The sequence below is a fragment of the Bos taurus genome, chromosome 2, assembly GCF_002263795.3.
Source record: "Bos taurus isolate L1 Dominette 01449 registration number 42190680 breed Hereford chromosome 2, ARS-UCD2.0, whole genome shotgun sequence".
Classification (NCBI taxonomy): domain Eukaryota; kingdom Metazoa; phylum Chordata; class Mammalia; order Artiodactyla; family Bovidae; genus Bos; species Bos taurus.
This window is the reverse complement of record NC_037329.1, coordinates 25,912,217-25,928,212: the sequence shown is the minus strand read 5'-3', so window position 1 is coordinate 25,928,212 and position 15,996 is coordinate 25,912,217. Positions and strand designations below refer to the sequence as shown.

At 42.6% G+C, this 15,996-nt stretch overlaps 1 protein-coding gene across 1 annotated transcript in view; it reads left to right on the top strand.

Annotated features, from left to right (window-relative positions):
* Positions 1–15,996, top strand: part of MYO3B (myosin IIIB) — a 370,966-nt gene that overhangs the window by 221,656 nt on the left and 133,314 nt on the right. Inside the window, exons 20-22 of the mRNA XM_059878110.1 lie at positions 1,224–1,335; positions 2,713–2,875; positions 4,159–4,239. Of these exons, the coding sequence (XP_059734093.1) occupies positions 1,224–1,335; positions 2,713–2,875; positions 4,159–4,239 (356 nt within the window). The remainder of the gene's footprint in view (positions 1–1,223; positions 1,336–2,712; positions 2,876–4,158; positions 4,240–15,996) is intronic.

The following is a 15,996-nucleotide window of genomic DNA, read 5'->3' as shown; positions in this document are numbered from 1 at the left end:
CAGGTTCCTGGGCTTGGCCAGATGACCTAGCATGGTCCTGGCCACCATTCAGGGGTTCTGAGAGAAAACTGCTTCTCTTCCTCACAGGTGGAAACAGAGACTCAGAGTCTTAGAAACATTCTCAGAATCTCTGAATGCAAATGTTTTCGGCAAAATCAGCATTCGATCCTAACTTGTAAAACAATCTTGTAGCACAAAGATAAAGTTAAATGGCTCAAGTGCTAATCAAGTGTGTTTATCTTTCCATAAACAGAAAGCATGGGAATATTTGGTGAGAGGAAAGGACATATTTTATATTTTGGTGATTTTCTTAAAAAGTATAAATGGCTCTACATTTAAAAGCAATTCTGAAATAACAGATCACCCTTGTCTGAGCAATGACAGGAAAATCCTCTGACAAGGAAATACTTCCAAGTGGTTGAATTTAATTACAGATGGCAACAAGGAGCAGAGGAAAGATGCTTGAAAGTTTTTAAAAGAAAAGCTAAGATAAAGTTTTCTAAAAAGATAATATATTCAACATCATGTACATATATATGCATATACATGTATATAGACATACATATGGACATACACACATATACATATACAAACTTACATATATATATATAATCTGGTCATGTTCTTTGAATCTACCCAGAAACTCTTTCATCTGAAAGTACAGAAGTTTATTAAAATGAGTAATTTAGGAAGACAAATGTGGTTTTGGTAATTGTCTCAAGAAAACATACCCACTTTTTACCTTGAAAGAGACACAGAGCTTAACAGACAAAATCAGTAGTGTCAGGCTGTGATCATTTTTGCTCTCTACACATTGCTTCAGATGGAATTTTCAAAGTAGAGCCAAATTCATACAGTGAGATGACAAATTATTTTTAAAAGAGTAATACATTTAAAATGGTAACTTTTGCTGGGAGAGCTGTCTAAACTTCAGTTTTTTAAAGGATTACATACTTTGATTTTGCATGTAAAAGATGCCAAGTATGCTTTGAATGTGAATTACAAGCAATACTAAAAGGAAAATACATGTAGCAGAAAATATGAAAGTAGATAAGTGCTAATAAGCATGAATTGTGTGTCTTCCACTACCTAGTACACTATTATTGATGCTCAACAAATATTTGATATTGAAAAACAAGGCATGTCAATGGGCCCAGAGCAACTCTGTGATGCTGAATCAAATGGTGACTAAAAATGCTTTATTTCACTGTTCTGTTTTGTAGGTATTATTACTTGGCATTCAGAGCACATCAAACACCTCTTGCTAGCAAAGAGAGTTGCATCGCTATCTTGGAGAAGTCCAGATTAGATCACTGGCTGCTGGGAAAAACAAAGGTAGTTCTTTCTTTGTTGTTTAGATTGTCACTTGAGATGCTCTGCTGTGTACCTTGGTCTCTTATCAGTGATTTGAATAGCTCTGTAAGTTTTGCAACTTACCAGACAAGACCCCAACCTAACAGTGATCTTTGCTGGTCTTGGGTCCGGAGTCCCAGGATCTCAGAGGCCAAAAGAGGAGAGTTTCTTTCCTGTTCTGCATGTAGTTTGAGAACCATTTAACATTTCTAGAATGAGATCTTTGAGCTCATTTTTAAATGTCCTTTTTTTCAGTGCTGCTTATTCCAGCACTGCAGGCAAATACACAAATCATGTTAATGACAATAATGAGTATCTTTTATACTTTTGTCCTTTTTTCCTTAGACTCATGTTGTTTACTGCCCACTCTGATTAGTAGTCTCATCATGTCTAGCTTTTCATTTGGGGGAACATCATATTCCTACAAGATTTCAGGTTTTTGTGGTCCCTTCTGAATTGCCCTACAATGCCAGCCTCAGCCTGAGTGTGGATGGCAATGCTGCTGCTCTTCAGCAGAAATCAGATCACTGTGGCCCATTCAAGCCCCCCTCCCTCAGAACTTCTGTCGGCCCTGGTCAGTTTTTCTGGTTTAACACCTCCATCAGAGCTGAGGGGGAAAAGATGAAGCTGAGAAAATGGAACTCATGGCAGAACTGAGGCCTAGAGAACATTTAGGATCTCCTAAAACGCTGTTAACTTCATCATCTGTGTATATTAATAGTCCCATATTGGCTCGACCCTACAAGGGGAATTAATCGTATTTGCTTCTAAGAAATCAGTAATGTTAGCATAAATCAAGTCACTGTAAACTTTATTTAGATGATGTTTTAATATTTATGTTAATTTGTTGGAGCAGAGTGAATTTCTTTGTGGGAGTCCATTATTCTTGTTTTTTAGTCGCTCAGTCGTGTCTGACTCTTTTGCAACCCCATGAACTGTAGTCCGCCACACTCCTCTGTCCATGGGACTTCCCAGGCAAGAATACTGGAGTGGGTTGCTGTTTCCTTCTCCAGGGGAGAACCCACATCTCCTGTATGGGGAGGTGGTTTCTTTACCACTGAAGAATCACTGGCAGGGTTTATCTGAACCTGGTGGCTCAGACAGTAAAGAATCCACCTGCAATGTAGGAAACCCAGTTTTGATCCTTGAGTCAGGAAGATCTCCTGGAGAAAGGAATGGCTACCCACTCCAGTGTTCTTGCCTGGAGAATCCCACGGACAGAGGAGTCTGGTGGGCTACAGTCCATGGGGTAGCAAAGAGTCAGACACAGCTAAGAGACTAACACACTTCTTTACCCCTGAGCACCAGAGGAGCCCTTGGGAGCCTATATGTAATGCTAAAACTGATGTCTTATTTCAGGTTTTTCTCAAGTATTATCATGTTGAGCAGTTAAATTTGCTGCTGCGGGAAGTCATAGGCAGAGTGGTTGTGCTGCAGGCCTATGCCAAGGGGTGGCTGGGAGCCAGGAGATACAGAAGAGTCAGAGAGAAGAGAGAGAAGGGGGCTGTTGCCATCCAGTCAGGTAAACATCCCTGAATCTTGGCATTTCATTAAGTGCTTGAGGCCACTCACCTTTTGTTCTTCTCAGTGGTGCCTTTTCTTCCCTCCCTCTTGCCTTCAGCAAATATTTATCAAGTATCTACTGCAGGCCAGGCCTTGTGCTTGGTGCTGGGGGTATAGCTGTGAGCAAGACTGCCACAGTCTCTGACCTCCAGATAAGCAAACGAGCCATCCTTACCCACGGCAAGATAGAGGCAGTAGCAGTGGGTGGATGTAAAACCCCAATCACACAGACATGTGCCCCAGCTCCCAGATGACCCACCTCATGCACACTTCATGTCCATTACCAGGTTTTCAGCCTCAGAACTGCTACTGTCACATCTAGGAGGCTTTCCTGGCTCAGACAGAGCTTGTAAACCAAGGCAGCTTATCACTAGGCTCTGTCCTACACCCAGCCCTGTCAGTGTCTCTTTGCACACACATGTGTCATTTGTGTCACAAACAGCGTCTGAGCTCCTGTGCTACTGCAGGCAGTTGTCCCAGGTCTTGAGCACAGCAGATGATTTCCTTTGTGTTCTCATAACCCAGAATCATAACGTCCACATGGACTCCATGACCTCATTCAGTCCCATGGAGAGCTGTAGCGCTCAGGGAGGAAGTGAAAAGGAGAGCTGGTCATGCTGCTGGTGGCAGCTCAGTGCCTAGCGCTCTGAAGGACTCAACACCCTGCCCCTTGCCCCAGGCTCCCTTTCTCTTCTCTTCATTCATTTCCCACGCATTTTCCCTTTCCGTCACGCATTCCCTCCCTGAACACAGTTCTTTACATAGTCTCCCCTCACCAAACGCAAATGTAATGCTACTAATCATTATTATTTATTTTTCTCTCCTTCAACTTTCATGTTTTATACCTTTCTCCCAATAAAAAATACAGAGTGAGTCAGGCCATTCCAGTCCTCTCCTACCCCTCAAGTCCTGAAGGCAGAGCTTCCTCCATGGGTTGGAATGACAGGGACCCACCTCACCTGCACAGGGCTCCAAGTGATTCCTAAGTGGAATCCAGAGGTTGCAGAAATTCACTGCCTGAACCAAAATGACTCCTTCTCAAAAGCATCTTGGAGGCCGAGCTGAGAGTACAGAGAGGCCCCTCTTCCCCACCATCACTCACGTAGCTCTGCTTATTTTGTTCAGTGAGAAAGCAGTGGGGAGGAGGAGAGGGGTAGAGGAGTGGAGGGAAACAGCTTATATCAATTCTCTGGCACATTCTTAAATTAATCTCATTCCTAGCACATGGTTTTATATTTTTAGCCTGGAGAGGATATGATGCTCGGAGGAAATTTAAGAAAATAAGCAACAGAAGGAGTGAGCCTGCTGTTCATATTCACGCAGGTAATTAAAACATCATTTTCATAGCATCCACTTGGAAATCTTCTGTGATTAAGTTCATATGAGTTTCAAAAAGCTGAAAGGTTAATAATTCAGGAGCACTGGAAGAGGAGTCAAGAGTTCTAGTGGGTCTAGCGCTTGTTCTGATTCACCCCCGTCCATGTGATGATTGAGAGCACTGGCTGCATGCCAGACCTTGGCTAAGGATGCTCCAAGTCGGTTCTCTTGTATTCCCAATTTTATACAGGGGGAAACAAGGCACAGAGAAGTGAAATAACTTGTCCATAGTCACACAGCCAGTCAGAAGTCGAGTCAGCATTTATTCACAGCCAGTTTGGATAGAGTCCATTTTACATACTGCCAACTGAGCAATTCCCTTCCTCTCCTGGAGTCACCCGTCCCTTGTCTGCAAACAAGAACATTGGCTAGAAAGGTCTGAAAGGTCTTCCAACCTTGGAATTCTCTAACTATATGCTCAGCCTATCTCTTCATAGCACAGAGATAGGACTAACTCAGGTACTTGCCTGGCAAACTGTGTTTCCCACACCCAGGCCTGTGTGTGACTGCAGTGGTCCTCTGGGCCCCCTGGGGTTAGCATGCTGTGGCTCAGCTTGTAGCTGCCTGAGCACCTCAAGCTCTGGCTCCCAGGTCACTCTGTTCTTCTGCAAAGGGCAGTATCCCCAGGGGCTGTGGGGCTCAGCTCCCTCTGTCTTTTGAAGCTGCATGTGCCTAATTGAGGCTTTGGAAGAGACAGGCCCCAGAGCAGACACACCCGGGCTCTGAGAGCACAAGATATCAGAGACAGAACGAGAGAGACGTGACCAGGCCAGCGGACTTGCAGCAGAGAGAGAGGATTTCAGATACTGCCACACTTGGAACAAACTTTTAAGGGAAACAACTGCACCCCTTTCGAGGAGATCTCTACTCAGAGCCTGGCTTCTTGAGGCACTTCTCAGAACTCTCTGGCCCTGTAAGGCCAGACAACTTTATTCAAAAACAAAATGTTTGGGAGGAAAGAGTGTCATTTCAACCCCAGAGTGCAACTTTTAACACCATCCCCTAGGAATTCTAAGCTCCACAGCGTCAAAGCATCAGGAAGAAGGATCCAGCCCTAGTTGCAACAAGTAAAACAACTCAAAACGCATTTTCTCTCTTCCTCCCCACTGTCCAACACACACACACACACACACACACACACACACACACACACACACACACACACACAGTTCCCCTTACCCTCACCCACACCAAGAGAAGATACTGGACTGATCACACTGTTTGGCTCAAAACCTAACATGTATTTTCAGATATAAACTTTGAGCTTATCTATTGTTGATTCCCTTATCATAAAGTGTGTAGGATCATAAATCAAATTTTCCCTCTCTGAAAATCATCTTTAGATGGCTCCCTTTTGGACTCTGTTATTGCCACATGCATAAGAACAGACATAAGAAAATGCATAAGAACAGACAGGTGAGTGGCTTCATTATATCAGGACGCTCGGCTGCATCTTTTCAGCGCAGCACCTGTGGGGTGGGTACACTATGAAAGGGTCCTTTTGTTTCATGGGACTGGAGAGAACACATTTCTTTAAGTAGCTTCTTTTTTTTTTAAACCTTGGAAACACCCTCCTTCTTAGCCTGGCAGCCAGTGTCCTGCATATCAAGTGGTATTGGGGGCTTCTGAGTCCCCATGGGCTTGGGTGGGCATGTAGTTATTGAGGGTGGTACTGACACCACCTCACCCTCTTGGCAGGAGAGTGTGACAGCCAGAGCAAGGGCGGGCAATGTCTCATTGCCCTTCAGCCAACATCATGGACAGGAGTTGAGGGGCTGGTTTTGTGTAAGTGGTAAAGATACTCAGATAGGGTAATGACATTTGCAATTTTATGGGCAGATTACTTTTACTTGAAAATGTTCTCCTTATCTTTCGATTCAAAGGCAGTGTTGATCTAAAAGCAAGACAGCTCATTCCAATGTCTCTGTTTTGGGGTGTGTTCTTCCTAAAGTATAATCCTCTCCTTACAAGCTCTTCATGTCCCTGGGACATTTCAAGTAGAACAAACTCCAAATATAGGGGTACTCTTACTTTTGAAGCCTGCAGAAGTGGCTTAGGGATGCTATCACAACATAACCTTTTCTGGGTATTTTCTACGGTTATTCTCTAATTTATTATTTTTTCAACAGATCATTTCATTTGAAATGTAGACTCTTCAATGTGTTTGGTTTATATTTCAAGTTCTGGCCTATTGTCTTTTTTTTTTTTTTTTGCTTGTTTAAATCATGCTGCAACGCTATGTTACATAGTTTTTGAAAGAATAGCCCTTGAAATTTAGGAAGCATTTGGCCTACATGTTGCTACAGAGCGGCGCATATTGAAATTTATTTTCCTTTCATCTTCTTCCCAATAAAAGCAGCCGCTCGGCTTATCCCTTTAGCTTCCTCAGAACTTCCTTTCAGAATTCCCGATCTATTACGGCACATTCACATACCAGAAACAAGATGCCTTTTCATGCTGTCAACCTTTTTCATCTGAAATGTAAATTAATTCTTGCTGGTATGCCTTGACAGAGATCAAAGTCAGGGTATTAACCTTCCCGGGCTTTCTCCAGGAATCTGTCCCCAGGACAGGGCTTTGGCTGTTAGGAGACTGGTGTCAGTGTTAGGGGCCCTCCTCCAGGCAGTACTTGGCCTGGGCACCACCATCTCCAAGTCCCAGGGTACTTTTGGAAATGACTCAATCAGTACTTTAAATCAGGTGAGCTATGATCCGCCGGGCTAGACTTGGGAGAGACGAGCCTGCTCGTTTGAAATGTGGGCCGTTCGCTCAGACTCCCGGAGCTGTTCAAGTGGTTCTGATGGCGAGTGATCTCAGCGGGCGTGATCGAGGGAGGGACAGAGCTCCAGACTGGATACCTCTCCCTTTGCTCCCTGGTATTTTCTTGCCTGTCAGTCTTTGAGGTAGGCCACATTTGCATTTTCAAAATAAACAGATGCCTTTCAAATACATGAGCTGGTGGTCTCAAGCTCTCTGTGGGCCTGAACTGTTCACCAGCCAGTGAGCAATGCTGGAAAAGAAAACAAACGGGGGAACATGCTAGGCACATGCACACACATTTCCTGTGTGCGGAACATTGTGCCGGCAAGAAAGGGCCTTTGTGAGATGTGGGTTCACAGGCAGAGAGCCTGCTGAGGATCTGGGCAAAAATGGCCTTCCTCAGTTTCTTTTTTCAAGGAGAGGGAAACGACTTCAAGTGTCACCTTGGTGAGAAGTGGCATGCTTTATTGTGTTTTTTATTATTATTTTTGTGTGTGTGTGTGTTTATTTTTGATTAATGCTGATAATAGGCTCTTGCTATGGGAAAACATAACAAAACAATTAAAAATATGTACTTTTTTAATCAGAAAAATAATTGCAAACATATTCCTGTTTGGATAGATGGGATAGTAGAAGTAAAAACCAATAGTTGTCACCCATCACTAATGTATTGTTGTTGTTTTTTCTTAATGAATTCTTAACTTTCAGAGAATGGATATAACTAGATTTTGTCAACTAAAATTGCATACGTTCCTCAGTAAATACTATCAAAACAAACAACCTGCAGGGAATTTTTTTTAAAGGTCTACAATGTCTCATTCTCTAAGTTTTTGAAAGCACAATTTTTAAAAATTACCCCTCTAACTCAAGATCTGTTTTTTAAGCAAGAACAAAGTGCCAGGCTCCTCATCTCACAGGGGAGAAGCCCTCAGTGACAGCGGAGCCTGAGGGACTGGGAAGGAACTTCAAAGGGTGTCTCCAGGAGGAGCTGGCTCTTGCAGCCTCTCTTCCCCTAGCCCTCCAGGAGCAGGAAGAGCCCATTGGTTTATAGCACTTTCTCATCTAATTGCTTCAGTGCTTTGGAAATTGTTTTCTCTTTCTCTCTGTTATCTGATTAGCTTCCTACTTACTCCCCTCCTTGGTCCTACAGGGGATAACAGCGCTAAAATCTATTGCCATTTCTCCTTCTAATGCCTTCTGAGGGGAGTGGTTTTTGGAACCGCATCCTCAGTCCTGCCAAGGCTGAGAGGCCCTCTTGCTTGAGCCTGTGAGCAGGCATTTTAAACCAGCTGCAGCTGGAACCCCTGGGCACATCATGTGACGCCAGCCAATGGGAATTGCTTTAAATGTAGTTTCCAAAGAGGAAAGCAAGCATAGAATCCAGACAGGCTCTCCCCCTTCTCCAGGTTAACTTCTTTTAAAAGTCTGACCCCACATCACGGCAGAACCAAGTTTTAACACTTAAAACGCCTGAACTTTTAAACCTCTCTCAGGGTAAGCCTTCCTCCTAGTCTTTTCTAATTTTGAAAGGTTGATTCCTTTAGCATTGTTGGTGGGTTGGCAATGACTGGGTTGTTGCAATAATTTCCTAGAACTAGATTCCCAGAAATATCCCTAGGTGCACAGAACAACTATATTTCAAATTAGGAAATGTCTTTATTTCATTCACTTATTCAACTACTGTTTAAGTAACTGCTTTATGCTGGAGCTACTCTCAAGGTGAACAATAGGATTTAGTTTGGGGCTTCAGATTTTTCATCTTCAACACAGAGGATTAAAAAACATGCTTCCCTCAAATGGACGCTGTTTGTATAATCAAGTACTCTATATTATGTCAGCACTCCTTGGAAGGGAATTCTATTAAACACCAAAGAGTCAAAATCATTGTAATATATAGCTGAGGATATACTTTGAAATGGCTTCCCCTGGTGCCTCAGTAGTAAAGAATCTGCCTGCCAATGCAGGATATATGGGTTCAATCCCTGGGTCAGGAAAATCCCCCAGAGAAGGAAATGCCAACCCACTCCAGTATTCTTGCCTGGGAAATCCCATGGACAGAGGATCCTGGTGGGCTACAGTCCATGGGATTGCAAAAGAGTCAGACATGACTTAGTGACTAAACAACCAACAACAATACATTGAAATGGCCCAAGCTTCTTGAAGGTAAAAATGATTAGGCAGATGTTTTTCAGTTTGATGAATCTGTGCATAAGCACATTGTTGATCACGAGTCAAACAGTAGAGGAAAGTCAAATGAATGTACCCAGTGAGGGAAAATATCCACTTTGGACAGATAGGAGGAAAACAAGCATGCTCCTTTATGCATCTCTATCATCCCACCCTATTCCATTGTTTTTTCACTCGTTCTGTTTCTGTCTTTTGGAAATATTCCTGGTTGTTTTGCACAAAACATGTGATTTCTCAAAATGTGAGGGAAGAAAAGTTCCAAACTCTTCTTGGCAGGAGCCAGCTGCCTCTCCATTCCTGGTATTTCAGGCCATTTCCACACAAGAGTAAAACAACATCTAGGGGAAGGAATTAACTGGTGCACCTGAGCTTGAGGTGAATGGAGAGCTCACGCTAGCTCCACTGTCTTCCAAGCTCTGATTAACTGAAGGAAGGTGCCTTTCAGGCAATGTGAGGGTCCTGCAGAGTCTACTTGCACTGTCTGACCTTCTCTGACTCTCTGTAGGTAAAGGTCTGCAACTGGTTTCTGATAACCACAGGTATAACTTCTTAGAGAAGGAGAATGTTTTGGGGGGTGATGGTTAAGGATTGTGATTTACTTTGGGAAAATGTGCCTTGTCTGTGAGCTGGGTCAGGACATACAGAGAGCTCCAGAAACATGGCTTCAGGGAAGTGGTGTATAGCAGAGACAGAGTCTGGCCTTAGCCTCGAGATTTCTGTCAAGAAATGGGCTCTGCCAAACCTCACTGGGCACAAGCAGTAAAATTCTTACCATAAAGTAACTTGTGATGCAAAGTAATGTCCTTTGTTCTGAAATCAAATTATTGCCCATGTTAGAATTAAACACCCAGCAGGTAAAGTACTGTTAACCTAATTAACAGTTAGAGAAGAAGCTGCAAAGCCAGTGTGGAACTGAGGTCTGCTTTTTCCTGGTATCATACTGACACGGCATGGAAATGCTGAAGATGAAACTTTGGTGCAGTGGTTGGCATCACAGGACTCAAGATTAAATTTCAGAGTAAACCCATGGATAGAACCTCTTTGGGTGGGAATCATTTCCTCCCTTACGGACTTCATGTAGAGCTCCAGAATCTGGCTGCAAAAAGGCAGTTCTTCAGATGGTATCTCTACCACCTCACCATTGAGTGAAGCAGCATTGTAGTCAATAATTGATTAATAATGATGTCAACAACACTCTTGAATTGCATTTATGTATTTCATTGTTTTCACATAGAATCATAAAATGTGATGTCACATTTTATGAAACCCTTATTAGTTTGGGGACTCTGTCCAAGTAATAGTAAAGAAACCTTGTAGGAAAATTAACTGATGTGACAAGAATTATTGAACTTTTTCCCTCAAAAGACTTCTGTGTGTAGAAAAGCAGATTTTGTTTTCTCCCCAAACAGATCAAACAGAAGCACAGAGAGTCTACATAAGTTGTCTCCCCTTATGTGTTACATAAGCTTAATGACAAATATCAGAGCCCTGTTCTGAGTCTTTACCCAATGCTCTTTTTAGTAGACCAGCTCTAACGTTGATTTCCATCTTGGATATGGCACCAGTCAAAGCTTTGGGGAGAGTTTTATATACCATCCTAAGCATGTGGACTTTGGAGTCAAAATTACTTTAAATCCTGGCTGTACCACCAGGTTTGTCATATGGTTTAGGGGAAATTGCTTAACTTCTGAACCTTAGTTTCCTTAGCTACAAAATGGGACTCATTAAGGTCTAATTCTCAGGACTGTTGTGAAGATCATAGCAGGTAATTTACACAAAGTATCCCGCATGGGACCTGGCACATGGCAGCTATTCAGTAAGTGTCAATTTCCTCTCTGTCCCCACTTCCTAAGTATGAAGTTACTTGAGGGGGAAAAAAAATGAGTCTGTGAAATACTCTTCTATGATTAGAATAATAATTTTGTAACTTAAGAAAGATGAAACTATTTCTCTCACTTTTGGAGGAAAGACAGCAAAAGAGACACTGATGTATAGAACAGTCTTATGGACTCTATGGGAGAGGGAGAGGGTGGGAAGATTTGGGAGAATGGCATTGAAACATGTAAAATATCATGTATGAAACAAGATGCCAGTCCAGGTTCGATGCACGATACTGGATGCTTGGGGCTAGTGCACTGGGACGACCCAAAGGGATGGTATGGGGAGGGAGGAGGGAGGAGGGTTCAGGATGGGGAACACATGTATACCTGTGGCGGATTCATTTTGATATTTGGCAAAACTAATACAATTATGTAAAGTTTAAAAATAAAATAAAATTTAAAAAAATAAAAAAAATAAATAAAATTTATACGGAAGTAAAAAAAGATAGTGCATGTCAGATCTCAAATACAATTATAATAAAACCTTTATAAAAGAGAGGATTTTCTGAATCTTATGTCTTTGCCTATCTGACAGGGAAAAATTAAAACACAGCAATAGTATGTGAAAGATTTCAGGCAGCTTTCTTTTTGTAATGAGCTATGATCCATTATGCCAAGAGTATGGTTCATTTGTGTGGATACATTTTCCAGTGATCTCAAAATTGGTATGACTTAGGTGATATGCTCCTGACATCATTTTTCCCACTCATGGGTTTGAGGCCCTTCTGCAGCTTGTTCTGTAAAATAGCAAGTTTCCTCTGTACCCTGCCCCCCAGAAGTCAGGAATTCTAAAATCCAGGAGTTGAATATCACTAAGACTGCTGCCTCCTGCTGTGGAAGGCAAGTTGCCTTTGAGATGTCTGAAGAGTTGGAAGATATGGGTAAGCCTATCACATTTAACCCTCAGTGACAGGTGATTGGCAGCATAACAGCTGAGCAACAGCCATTTGGCCAGGAGTTCAAACCCCAACACGAAGAGCCATAGCAGGATCATGGCTTGATTTGCTGTGGCCACGCAGTCTGAATCACCAAGCACAGAGGCGGAGGCAGAGGTGACAGCTGGTAGCCATTCTCGTCAATAAAGTTGTGATGGGTGAGATGTATAAGCAACCACAGCCTGCTAATTTCATAGACTTTGAGCCAACTGCTTAGTGTCAAAACCAGCTATGGTCAGTGATGCAAACGTTTTGTGAAGTGTCCCTCGTTGACAGCAAGGCTCTTCCCCCAGACTCTCCTCCTAGTGGGTTAGAAGCAATTGCATCCTCCTGTCCAGAAACAATCCAGTTTGGGGAGAAGGAGGCTTTACCCTTTTTGTTTTTTAATTTGGTAAATTTTTTAAAGTCAGATTTATTGAGGTATAATTTACATATAGTGAAACTCAGTTTGATAAAATTGGATGATCACATATAGTCAGGTAACCCCCAACACAATCAAGAAAAAGACATTTCCAAAGAGTTCATTCATGCCCTTGCTGTTGTCCATCCCTTCCGCACCCCCAGCTTCTGGTGACCATACTGGTTTTCCTGTCCCTGTCATTTTATGTTTTCTAAAACACCATGTAAGTAAAGCATATAGTATGTAGATATTTGGCTCTGACTTCTTTCACTTAGCCTCACGCTTTGGAGAGTCGTCAGTGTTGCTCCATTATCAGCAGTTTGTTCTTTTTCATTGCTGAGCAGAATCCTGGTCTGCGGATGTGCCACAATTATGTCCATTTACCAGCTGAAGGACATTTGTTTCCAGTTCCTGTGATGATGAATAAAGCTACTATAAACATTCAGAGCTTTGTCATTTTAAGAAAAATTTAGAGCAAAGTAAATAACTTTGTTTTATAAGAAGACAGAATGATACTGGAGGTAGGAGTTGCTTCTTTCTTGACTAACCAATAGAAATACTTATTTTTACAACATCTTATACTTTTTGCACAGCAGTTTTAAAATTCATACATTCACACAAAGGACTTCCAATCTCCTTATTTCTATAATATCATAGTAACGCTGAGAAGGAGGTTAGAGATTTTACCTCATTTTACAGATTGTGGCTAAGAAACCTCCCTGCAATTCAAACTGCATAACTCCTGATCTCCTGCCCTTCCCTCAAAATGTATTTTGAACATCCTGTCATTCAGAACACTCTGCTGGATGCTTTTTGAGTGCTCACATAAACTACATAAAAATACTGATTTTTTTCCTTCAAAAGATGGAAAGACAGTTGGATGCTCTACATCATATATCATCAGGGAAATAAAATTAAGACATCAATGAGATACCACTGTTCACATATTAGAATAGCCAAAATCTGGAACACAAACAGCACCAAATGCTGGTGAGAATGTGGAGCAATACGAACTCTCACTGCTGGTGAGAATGCAAAATGGTGTGGTTACTTTGGAAGAGAATGTGGCAATTTTTTATAAAACTAAACATACTATGTAATCCAGTAGTCATTCTCCTTAGTATTTACCCAAAGGAGCTGAAAATGTATGTCCACACAAAAACCTGTACAGGAATGTTTGTTTAAGACAACTTTATTTATAATTACCAGTCTTGGAACCAAAAAAGATGTCCTTCTGTAGGTAAATGGATAAGCCATGACACGTCCACACAATGGAATAGTCTTCAGTGCTAAAAAGAAGTGAGCTATCAAGCCACTAAAGACATGAAGCTGGAGAAGGAAATGCAAACCCACTCCAGTACTCTTGCCTGGAGAATTCCATGGACAGAGGAGCCTGGTGGGCTACACCCCGTGGGGTCACAAAGAGCCAGACACGACCGAGTGACTAACACACAAGGACATGAAGGAATCTCAAATGCATTTTACTAAGTGAAAGAAGCCAATCTGAAAAGAATACACACTATGTGATCCCAACTATATGACATTCTGGAGAAGGCAAAATTATGGAGACAGTAAAAAGATCAATAGTTGTCAAGGGGTGAGGGGCTGTGAGGAAGGACAAATAGGTAGAACACAGAGGATTTTTAGGGCCATTGACAACACTCTGTGTGGCGCCATAATGATGGATATGTGTCATTATAAAGTCCAAACTCATAAAATTTATAGCATCAAGAGCGAACTGTAATGTAAACTATGGATCTGGGGTAAGTATGATGTGTCAGTGTGGGTTCATCAGTTATAACAAATGTACAGTTGATGAGGGATGTTGATAACTGGGGAGTCTGAGTATGTGTGGGGGCAAAGGGTATATGGGACATCTCTGTACCTTCCCCTCATTTTGCTGTGAACCTAAAATTGCTCTAAAAATATAGATTTTAACAAGGGAGGGGGACAGTCTCAGATGAAACCTGGCCTACTACAGGCTTGAAAAGAGGACTAAGCCAGGTCCAACTAACACAGTCACAAGGAGAGAATGATCTGTGACACGTCCCTGCCTCAATCCTTTTTGGAAGCAAGCAGGGCATAAATTATAAGAAGTGAATCCAACCTAAGGCTGCTGGGAGTCAGGAGACAGGAGAGCTACTGTCCCTAGATGCCTGAAGGGAAGAGGAATTCCTCAGTGATGCTCCAGGACAGGCAGGAAGCTCATCTCCAGGGGAGAGGAAGGCCTCCCTCCTTAGCCTCCAAGTTAGAGAAAGTGGTTACCAGACGAGACTTTCTTTGAACTCTGTCAAAGTTTGATTAATTTGAAATTAAGTAGTGAAGAATCAGAGTGGAAAATGCTCATAGGCCTAAAATTACTAGATTTGTTTTGTGTGGTAGAGGCGGAGGCCAGGCTTTGTGATACAGCTGTAGGGGGGAAAAAAATTGTGTCAATGAGATTCTGCCCTTTAAGAAAAGAATTCGACTTTGGGCTGCTTTTGGTGGCATTTGCTTGTTGGACCTCCCACAAGTTGGCCTCTTTAAATTCCAGTAAAACGGCTACTGACCAGCTGTAACTCCAGCCAGAAACCACACGGGCTTCTCGTTCCACTGGCCAGCAGCAGTGAGGAGGGGAAGCCTGGGTCTCTGCACCTCGTCTGTGAGCACCCTCTGTGCCAGGTCCATGGTGAGGAAGGCTCAGCAGGCGAAGATCACCAGCCAGGAGACCTACGCAGACAGTGTCCCTGCTGGAAGCAGTGCCTGGGTCTGTCCTCTAGGTGGGTCATCAAACACCAGGCAACGCCAGAGCCACCTCCTGCAGCAGCTGAGCTGTGGGACTCTAAAAGGCCCAGGCACGTGAATGAAATAAAGTCTGAATTTTTATTTCCATTACTAAGACAGTGAGGGTTAATGATTTTTAAATGTTTAAATAAATGGGCTACACCCTGTAATATTTAGGAATTCAGACTTCAGGGCAAAACTGCATGAGTTTGAATTCTGACTCTGCCAGCCTCCAGCTGTGTGTGATTTTCTGGGGAAAACCGTTTAAGCTCCCTGTGCCTCTCCTTAGTTGTAAAATGGGAATGATAGTGGTCTCTATCTTTGAGAGTTCCTGTAGGAGTAAATGAATTAATTTTTGTAAAGAGCTTAGGACAATAGGCAGCCATTCCCTTCTCCAGGGGATCTTCCCAACCCAGGGACTGAACCCAGGTCTCCCACATTGCAGGAGGATTCTTTACCATCTGAACCACCAGGGAAGCCCAAGAATACTGGAGTGGGTAGCCTATCCCTTCTCCAGGGGATCTTCCAGACCCAGGGATTGAACCCAGGTCTCCCTCGAGAGAGTGTGTATCCTAACATGGCCTTAACATGTCCTGTGTCTTAACATGGCCATCTTATAAGAATACTGATGATTGGGTTTAAGACCTGCCTTAATCCAACAGGACCTTATTTTAAACCAATTATATATGTATACACCCTATTTCCAAAGAAGGTTACATTCTGAGGTGCAGGGTAAACATCTCTTTGTATGCTCAGTCTCTGTGTCAGAACGCAAGCT